General features: G+C 48.3%; 1 protein-coding gene across 1 annotated transcript in view; it reads left to right on the top strand.

The window, feature by feature from the left end:
• The first annotated feature begins 296 nt into the window (after nt 1-296).
• Nucleotides 297-9,712, top strand: part of IGFBP2 (insulin like growth factor binding protein 2) — a 114,781-nt gene continuing 105,365 nt past the window's right edge. Inside the window, exon 1 of the mRNA XM_065413286.1 lies at nt 297-678. Within this exon, the coding sequence (XP_065269358.1) occupies nt 297-678 (382 nt within the window). The remainder of the gene's footprint in view (nt 679-9,712) is intronic.

The following is a 9,712-nucleotide window of genomic DNA, read 5'->3' as shown; positions in this document are numbered from 1 at the left end:
GGAGGGGGGCAGTCCCGGAGCCCACGACCCCCCCGGCACTGGGCTGTAGGGGGGAGGAAGTCCCCGAGCCCGCGCCCCCCCGGCTCTGGACTGGAGGGGGGCAGTTCCCGCGCCCCCCCCCCCGGCACTGGGCTGGAGGGGGCAGCCCGCTCCCCGCGCTGAGGCGGAGGCGGGGGCCGGCCCCGGCCGGGTGGGCGGAAGGGGCGGCTCTAGGACCCGGCGGCTGCCGGCTCCCCGGGGGGCCGGGAGGAGGCTTCCACCTGCCCGCCCGCTCGCCGCCCCGCACTCCCGCGACGATGCTGCCGCGGGTCGGTCGCTGCCGCCCGGCTCCGGCCGCCTGGCTCCGGCTGCTGCTGCTGGCGGCGGCGCTGGCGCGGCCGGCGCTGCCCGAGGTGCTGTTCCGCTGCCCGCCCTGCACCGCCGAGCGCCTGGCCGCCTGCGCCCCGGCCGCCGCCTGCCCCGAGCTGGTGCGGGAGCCCGGCTGCGGCTGCTGCCCGGTCTGCGCCCGCCTGGAGAACCAGTCGTGCGGGGTGTACACGCCGCGCTGCGCCGCCGGGCTCCGCTGCTACCCGCACCCCGGCGCCGAGCTGCCGCTGCAGGCGCTAGTGCAGGGCCAGGGCACCTGCGCCCGGAGACGGGACGCCGCCGAGTACGGGGCCAGCGCCGAGCCGGGCGCAGGTGAGGGGAGCCGGGGGGGCGGGACAGCGGGGGGGTCCGTAGGTGAGGGGAGCCGGGGGGGGGTCCGCAGGTGAGGGGAGCCCGGGGGGGTCCGCAGGTGAGGGGGAGCGGGATAGCGGGGGGGGGTCCGCAGGTGAGGGGAGCCGGGGGGGGCGGGACAGCGGGGGGGTCCGCAGGTGAGGGGAGCCGGGGGGGGCGGGACAGCGGGGGGGGTCTGCAGGTGAGGGGAGCCCGGGGGGGGGGCGGGACAGCGGGGGGGTCCGCAGGTGAGGGGAGCCCAGGGGGGGGAGCGGGACAGCGGGGGGGTCCGCAGGTGAGGGGAGCCCGGTGGGGGAGCGGGATAGCGGGGGGGGTCCGCAGGTGGGGGGAGCGGGATAGCGGGGGGGGTCCGCAGGTGAGGGGAGCCCGGGGGGGTCCGCAGGTGAGGGGAGCCGGGGGTCCGCAGGTGAGGGGAGCCCGGGGGGGGGCGGGACAGCGGGGGCGTCCGCAGGTGAGGGGAGCCCGGGGGGGGAGCGGGACAGCGGGGGGGTCCGCAGGTGAGGGGAGCCGGGGGGGCGGGACAGCGGGGGGGTCAGCAGGTGAGGGGAGCCCGGGGGGGGGGAGCGGGACAGCGGGGGCGGCCGCAGGTGAGGGGAGCGGGATAGCGGGGGGGTCCGCAGGTGAAGGGAGCCCGGGGGGAGCGGGATAGCGGGGGGGGTCCGCAGGTGAGGGGGAGCCGGATAGCGGGGGGGGTCCGCAGGTGAGGGGAGCCCGGGGGGGCGGGACAGCGGGACGGACCCCAGTGGGTGAGGGGGAGCTGGGGTGAGAGGGATATGGGGAGTTGGGCTGCGGGGGGGTGGGTGTTTGATGGGGACCTGGGTGGGGTGGGATGAGGTGAGGGGGGGGAATGTGAGGGGAGCTGCGGTGAGGGGGAATCTGGAGGGGCAGGTGAGGCGAGTGTTAGGGGGCAGCGGCATCCCAGTGGGGTGAGGAGGACCCCAGTGGGGGAGGGGAGACAGGCTGAGGGGCAACCTGGGGGGTGGGTGAGGAGAGCTGGGGGGAAGGGTGTTGAGGTGGGGGGGTGAGTGAGGGGAGCTGGACTGTGGGAGAGCCAGGGGTGCAAGTGAGAGGGACCCCAGTGGGGAGAAGGGAGCTGAGGCAGGGGGATCCTGGGGAGGGGGCAGGTGAAGGACATCTCAGTGGGGTGAAGGGAGCTGGGCTGATGGGGAGCCGGGGGGTGGCTGAGGGGAGCCAGAGGGAGAGGCAGCTGAGGGGAGCAATGAAACAGCCCCGAGTTGGCTGGCATGGGCTAGCAGCGGGTTTTTCTTTGCTGTGTAGACATACCCTAAGGGTACATCGCTAACATAATGGCTGTGTCTACACTGCCACTTTCAGCGCTAAAACTTTAATTGTTCAGGGGTGTGAAAAAACACTCCCCTGATTAAAAAAGTTTTAGCGCTGAAAAGCACCAGTATAGACAGTGCTTAATCGCCAGGATAAAGCTATCACCCCTTGTTCGGGGTGGTTATTTTTTTATCGCCGGGAGAGCTGTCCCCTGGGGGATAAAGCGTGTCTACACTGCCCACATCACAGTGCTGCCTGATCTTGTTTGGAGCTTCTAGGTAGCATAAAGTATGTAAAGATCTTTAGAAAGCCAAAACTCCTGAGAACAACTTGATGTGAAATTTTGCTCAGCTTACAGAAAACAAATGTCAAGGGTCTGATTTTACACTCTCCAGAAAATCGTGGACATTTAGGTTTGTCATCTCGAGTTGACTTTCCAGTTTTTACTTGTGCTGTTGGGGGGGTGGGGGGTGGAGAGAAGCACAATAACTTCAGTACAAATTTAAGTGTCAGCCTGGATTTCCTTACTGAATGCTGTTTTCTTGCATTTGTGGGTTTATCTCAGAACTTTTGTTACTTCAGTGCGGTTTTTTGTCTGGTTTTAAGTTTCTTGTTTCCTTGCAGTTTGTGTAATTATTTATATATATATATATATATATATATAAACACACACACAACAACAAATTTTAAAACACTTTAGTGCTCTGTATGTGTTACTCTGTAATGCCCATAGGGATGAATAATGAAAATAATGGCAACTCTTTAACCAGAGCAGTATAAAGCATGGTGTTTTAATACTCAGAGCTGAACATGGCTTTGCAAAAGGGGTTGGACATCTTCTCGCACCAAAGAGAGAAGGATTCAGTCATTTCGAGCTATGTAAGTTTTAACAGGTTGTTGCAACCATTGGGGGAAGGGGGAGGAAAGTTCCTAATAGCAGAAAATACTGTCAGCTTCCCCTGATGTTCTTTTGTTGAAATTCATATTGTACCTTCTAGCTGCAGCATGCACCCAAAATAAGGATGGGAGAGGTTTGTTTTTCCATTTCAAACAGGCACGGAGAACCATGAAATTCATTCTGTTCAGCTCTCAAGTTTGAGGAGCAGGGAAGAATCAAATTCACTTTCAGACGCTGATGTCAAATAGTTTGAAACATGCTGTGCTGTAGGAGCAGTTTTCTCTTGCAAAAAGGAAGGTGCTGATCCTTCCTTTTTATGCATTTCAAGGAATTCGCCCAGTTTTCACACTTCCAGTTTGAAAAGTCTCCTTTTGCTGATTGGGGATTGGAATGTGAAACTCATATGTTATTCTTTAAATTAGGGGGTTGGCAAGTTATTTTATCTCTGATGAGAGGCAGGAAGGTTGCCCAAGTGAAACAAGGAATAAGACTCTGAAAATTCTCCTGCTGTGGGCTCCAGCATTGTTTAGTCTTCCACTTAGGTCTGCGATGCCAATCCAGAAACGGTTGTAGGCAGAAAGAAACATAAACCACCACGCAACTAGGAAACATGCAACACTACTCATTGCACAAGGGGTTTGGGGTATTTTGAAGCTGTTGGGAATGTCGGAACAAAATAACAACAGTCTGTGAAAATCTGAGTGAGCATTTATAGATGCACCCTTGGGGCCGGATGCCACAGGGTGCTGAGTGCTCTCAACTCCCACAGAAGTTGGAAGCTGAGATGCTCCGCACCTCTCAGGATCTGGTCCTCAGCAATAGTTTTGATGCCATTGAAATTGTACTCTTTTTTACAGTTTATTTTACATCATTTTATAGTAAATTTTACACTCTGCCCACAGAAACTGTATAAGTGCGGGACCAAATTTGTTGCCATCTATCTAAAGTGATTATATGGCTCCCACCATATCTGAGGACCTCAGAATCTTTAACACATATAGCCTTATAACATCCCTGGGAGGTAGGAAAAATGCTGTTATCCCCATTTTACAGATGGGGAACCAAGGTACAGAGAGACGGAGTTGCCCAAAGTCACGCAGGAAGCCTGTAGCAGAGCAGGAGTTTGAACCTGGGTCTCCCAAAGGCCTATATAGCTGGACCATTCTTATTCTCTGATTGCTGTTCTAAAGACTATATGAAATGATTTTGTGTGTTGTTTTTATTGAAATGTCTTTAGCCTTCCAGATCTTTCAGAGATTTCCACAGGCTGTAGCAGCTAGTCTGATTCTTCTTATCATCTTCACAATTCTCATTCTTCAGTACTAGTCCTCCAAGGTACACCATTTTTTCCATTTGTTCTAGTTCTTTGTCTCCAAGTTTGACCTTTATCTCTTTCTTTTATCTTCCAATTGTCATAAGTTTTGTCATCTCTGTGCTGATCTTCAAACCAGATTTTCTGATTCCCAGTCTACCTGGTCAGTTATTATCTGTAAATCTTCCTCGGTCAAAGCTGTGAGGTCAGTATCATTTGTATAGGAGACAACTGTCATGCTGATACTGCTGCATGGGTTGGAATGTTGGAGTATGAGGAAAGCCGATGAACGAAAGATTTTTGACTGCAGAAATAAGCTGACTTAGGGGCACACTGAGAGTTTCAAGACTGCAGGAAATAAAAATGAAGAGATAAGAAAACAGAGCAAGAAATAACACTGTTCCAGGCGATTCAAGAAAGACGACTGCAGTGGTTTGGACACGTGTCAAGAATGGACCCAGAAAGGATACCATACATGGTGATACGTTCCAGAGTGCAAAGAACTAGGAATAGAGGAAGACTGAGAAATAAAGGAAGCCGTGAAGCTGGTACAAGATAGAAAATGGTGGAAAGACTTAATTTGGCCCCATTGTCACTGTTGAGCTGATGAGTGAGAATCAAAGAGAAAGGAAAGAAGTGTTCAGATTACACACACAACCCCAGTCAAAATCATTGTCTTCCTCTTCTACAGTTTTAGAGAGGCCAAGAACTGGATGGGCTATGGAGACTCTTTTTTTGCCTTTTTGCCGTTAGAGGTGATCACTCCAGGGCAAGGGTGAGGCTCACTGGTAGGAGGCCGTGTAAGAGACAGCTTGCTATAACAATTCAGTGCATAGGAATATGAGAATGAGAAATACTGGTTTTGCCATGTTGAATTTAAATTGTTACTGGGATATCTAGGCCGTGTCTTCACTAGGACAAAAGGTGTGTTCCTAATTTGTGTTAGCTAACTCGAGGCAAAATCTTAGCTAGTTTGTATTTTTCACGTTAGCAGGTTGAAATAAAGACTATAGGGGAGACTAATCTTTAACTTGACCAGCTAACTTGTGTGAAAACTACCAATTGCTTTGTCTTCTTCACAAGGATTTGATCTTGAGTTAGCTGACCCAAATCTTTTTTCCTTATTGCAGATTAGGCCATAGGGTTAAAACATGCTTCTAATTTTGAAAAGTGGCTTTCAAGACGGTACTGTGCATTGTGGGGTTCCTTGTTTGTGTCTCAATTATTCTAGCTCAAATTTAGCAAAAAGACTGTTTTTCTAACTGCCAGAGCAGCACAATCAGCTTGGGATCATGGGATGTAAAAGTCAACCTTTGTTTTTTCTGGCTCATGTATCATCACTAGTAATCAGGGCCTTGTGTACTTTGCAATTCCAAGTCTGTAGAAACTGTCACAGAATTCACCCTTTGCCACTGACTTATGCTCCAGAATATCAGCTTTCATTTAAAAAATAAGTTTCTAGGTCTTATGATTGCAAAGAAAACCTTCCAACATTAACTAAGCAGAGAGCCTAAACAATAGCTGTGAGAGGTGGAAACTGGCCCATTTAGGGTGACCAGATGTCCCGATTTTATAGGGACAGTCCCGATTTTTGGGTCTTTTTCTTATGTAGGGTCCTATTACCCCCCACCCCCATCCTGATTTTTAACATTTGCTGTCTGGTCACCCTAGGCCCATTCACCTCAATAGGGTGTTAACTTTGAAAGCTAATAATACAAACGTCAGCATCAGAATAGTTAACTTTTTCACTGTGGATCATTGTAACATCCAGCTATAGTACTTATTTGACAAGCTCCAAATGCCTCACATCCTTCCTCAAGGGCCAAAGACCAAAAAGTAAAAAAATCTCCATCTTCAACCCAACAACTGCTTGAATACAGTTAAGCATTTTCAATCCAGATTTGTATCTCACGTTGACCATTACAAATATAGAGGCCAACATAAAATAAATTGAATGTGATATCAATTCGAAAAACACTGGGCAATGTAGTGAGGGTGTTCTTCATTTCCATCTTTAATCCAGTGAAGACCTCTGTGTTTTAATTTCTCTCAAGATGCTACAAAATCTCCAGTCTGTTGTGCTGAAGTGCTGCAGATTGCAGGGCTCTTGCCACAAAAGTTAGGTTACACTTTGTGTGGACCACACATGAGTTTCCAGAAATTAAAATAACTTCAAATGGAATGTATTTAACAACTCTGTTGATGATGCATGAGCCAGAATAGAATACAGGTCATTCTCTCATCATTGCTGTGTGGTGCTTGCGGTAGGTTGGTCGTCTTCTTCGTATGGCTGATGTAGAGCAACAACTATAATTTTACACGCCGCTACTCCTGACACAATTATCTGGTTTAACCATCTGACTGTATCACTGTGATACCGCCTTCATATTTGTGAATTGGGCATTGAATAGTTATATGTTCCCTGATCTGTTCAGGGTGACCACAGTTGCACACTGGAGAGTCTTTAATTTTCCATTTGTGCAGCAAGTATGCACATCTGCCATGATTTGTACTGATGCAGTTTAGGGTTGCCCATGAGCTTCGCAGGAGATCAAAGCCAGGGATCTACTGCATCGGGTCTTTCTCAAGGTGTGTATTTGTGACTTCTTGTGAAATCATTTCCACTTCCCAAGCTTCATCAGAGGTGAAGTTGCACTGGCAAAGGTTAAATGCATGGGTCCAAAAAGGCTTACGTGACTTCAGGTGGTGGTGAGGGATGTTGTTAAGGTTCCGTTAGTTTGGGAGATGTTCATGTTCCATGATCCTGAAGGGTTGTGGCATCGCGGCAAATGGATGGGGGAGCAATGTGCGACAGAAGCGGCAGCCAAGGTGTTGGAGTTGACTTGAGGGTTCCAGTGATTCACTGCATTGCAATGTTCAGTTGGACATCAACAAGTCGAGTGTGGCTACTTCTGGTCCATACCAGTGCACAGAACTTGGCTACGGAGTATATAAGGACCATCGCTGATCTCCCTATCACTGGTGTCCCCAGCTTGTGCTTGCCAGTTTCTGGATCAGGTTGGCCCTTGTTTTCATCTTGGCGGCTACCTTCTTCAGATGGTCATGGAGGGTTAGTGTGCGATCCAGCTTCACTCGGAGACCGGAGTGGGTTGGTTAATCTATGTAAGCTCTTTTGGAGCAGGATGTGCCTGTACAGACGTAGCACAATGGGACCCTAAACTGCCTGTGTTATTGTAACAAATAATAAATAATTATGAAGCAGCTCATTGAATATAACATAGCAATTCCTATCTCCACTTTCTCCTTACAGAGGTGACAGTGGTGGTTTGTAGGAAGGGGTGAAGATTTTGAAAACTTCAGGACACTTACTAAAGAAGAAGTGTTTTATTTTTGTCCTGTCCGTTGGCAAATGTTCTGTTTCCTCCTTGTCCCAAGAGGCAATTGTTTCTTTTCCTCTTGGTTCCAGTTTGTTGCTAACTAAAAGCAGTATTTGCTGAGGGAATAGTTAGAAGTTCTGGCTGAGAGAAACTTCATGTAATTTGTTTTATCCACATCCAGGAATTGAGCTCAGATAAACAATGCAGAAAGGAGAACAGTGAAAAATGGAGCATAGGGGGTGTATTTATTTATGAAACTTTGCACTAGAACTTGTCAAATGACTAGCTGGGCCTTATTTATCTGACTAGTTTAGCCATTGCATTTGCTCACAAGTTATTCATGAACATAATGTGATTTTTACAAATTTGTTTTTTTATTCTAATTGTTTACAGACTCCTTTGTACAAACATTTTAGCTGATAGAACTTCTTGTTTATTAATATTCAGAGTATTTGCTATTTGTGTCATATGTTAGCTCCTGTAAATCACATGATATTTTTTCTATTCTTGATTGGCTGATCTTAGCTTTATGAAGCGGAGGAAGGCTAAATAAACCATTGGCACTTTGATTCTTTCAGAGAAATTATGTGAACACTTTAGGTAAAGAGACACACACACACACAGATGGAAATAAAGTTTTAGGACATTGTAAAGCTTTTCTTTCATACTAGAAAGAGCATTGGATCCAGTTGTGTACCTAGATCCCAGATTTAAAAATACCTTGGTTTCTTTCTCTGACTGAGAAAGATATAAGCTATATTTATAGGCTGTTTAGCAGACTTTACATGTGTTTGTTTCTTGTCCTAGTTGCACAAAGTAATTGTGTGTGTGTGTATGTGTGTGGAACTGTTTTCAAAGATGTTTTCACACACATTCACCTGTCTTTCCTTGGCTGCTGTTGTGTTACATGTCCCATGCACAACAGTATTTAATGCATCTGCCAAGAGTATGAATTGAATCGGTTGGTCTCTTTTATTACACTTTATCACCAGCTGTTCACATCTGTTAATAGTTGTATATGTGTACTCAGACTTGCAGTTGCCAGTCAAGGCTTTAAATATATTGCTTTTTCTTGTTGGGTTAGCTGTATTAATGCCAGGTCTCTGGCCCAGGTCGTTTGGGAAAGCGCTCTATAAATTGTCCCACTCCTAAACAATAACATGCTGTTTCATATGTCTGCCAAATGCACTTATTTGCTCTAGGATTCTCGCATTCCTCTCAAAATTCACAACAATCATTTGTGTCAGGAAAACTTAATAGTTATTGTACGTGCATGGTCCAGTGTGAAAAGAGTGAAATCTCTGTCATAACTGGTGTGCAGCGGTTAGGGGGCAAACTCCTCCCCTTGTTGTATTGATAATATTAAGCAGTGTCTCATAGTAATTGCCTGAACTCAATCGCACACATAATGAGTAAACAGGGCAGTTAGAGCAAAACTGGAAGTAAAGTGAGGTCTGTTTGCTTTCAAAGATTAGTCCCTGAAAAGATACAAGGGAACAACCCTAAGGTGGTCAACTCCAGGAAAGCTTCATCCTCGCACACTGTTATTTATGGTAGTGGCAGAGCACAGTGAACTGCTGCCCAGAAATACCAGTCTTATTTGCACAGGTTGATTGTGAAAAGCAGGAAGTCAGAGGCTAGGGGAGCCTTGTTTTGTGTATTTGTATATAGAGGATCTGGCAAATGTTCTTGTCTCAATACAGAAGGAGGCAGCAGAGTGTATCTGCAGCTGAGTCTGGAGGGGGTTAAACTGGTGGGAGAGAAAAAGATAATGTCGTTACTACCACAGTGCCAGCTACTCCTAGCGACATGAGGGTCACCTGTAGAATGGCCCTGGGAATAAAACTTCTGGCACTTGACCTGCTCCCCTTTCCCCATGTGGAGGGTGAGAGCTTTGGGAAGTGGATGACTGCTGCCTCTCCATTGCAACAGGTTATTTTGTTGTATTTATTATTTTATCAAATCCAGAGGCTAGCAAGTCCTTGTGTAGAGACCAGCAGAAAGGAAGGGCCTTCCTTTGTGAGATTGCAATGGAAGTTAGCTATTCTAAAAAGAAGAGTTAGCAATCAAGGTACTTTCTTATGGAAAGAGATGGAATATTGGGCGAAATAACAATGATCCCAAATCACTTTTGCAAATGGTAAAACAATGTTTCAGCATTTC

The sequence above is a fragment of the Emys orbicularis genome, chromosome 11 (assembly GCF_028017835.1).
Source record: "Emys orbicularis isolate rEmyOrb1 chromosome 11, rEmyOrb1.hap1, whole genome shotgun sequence".
Taxonomy (NCBI): Eukaryota; Metazoa; Chordata; order Testudines; family Emydidae; genus Emys; species Emys orbicularis.
The sequence above is the reverse complement of the archived record's forward strand: the minus strand, read 5'-3'. Positions and strand labels throughout refer to the sequence as shown.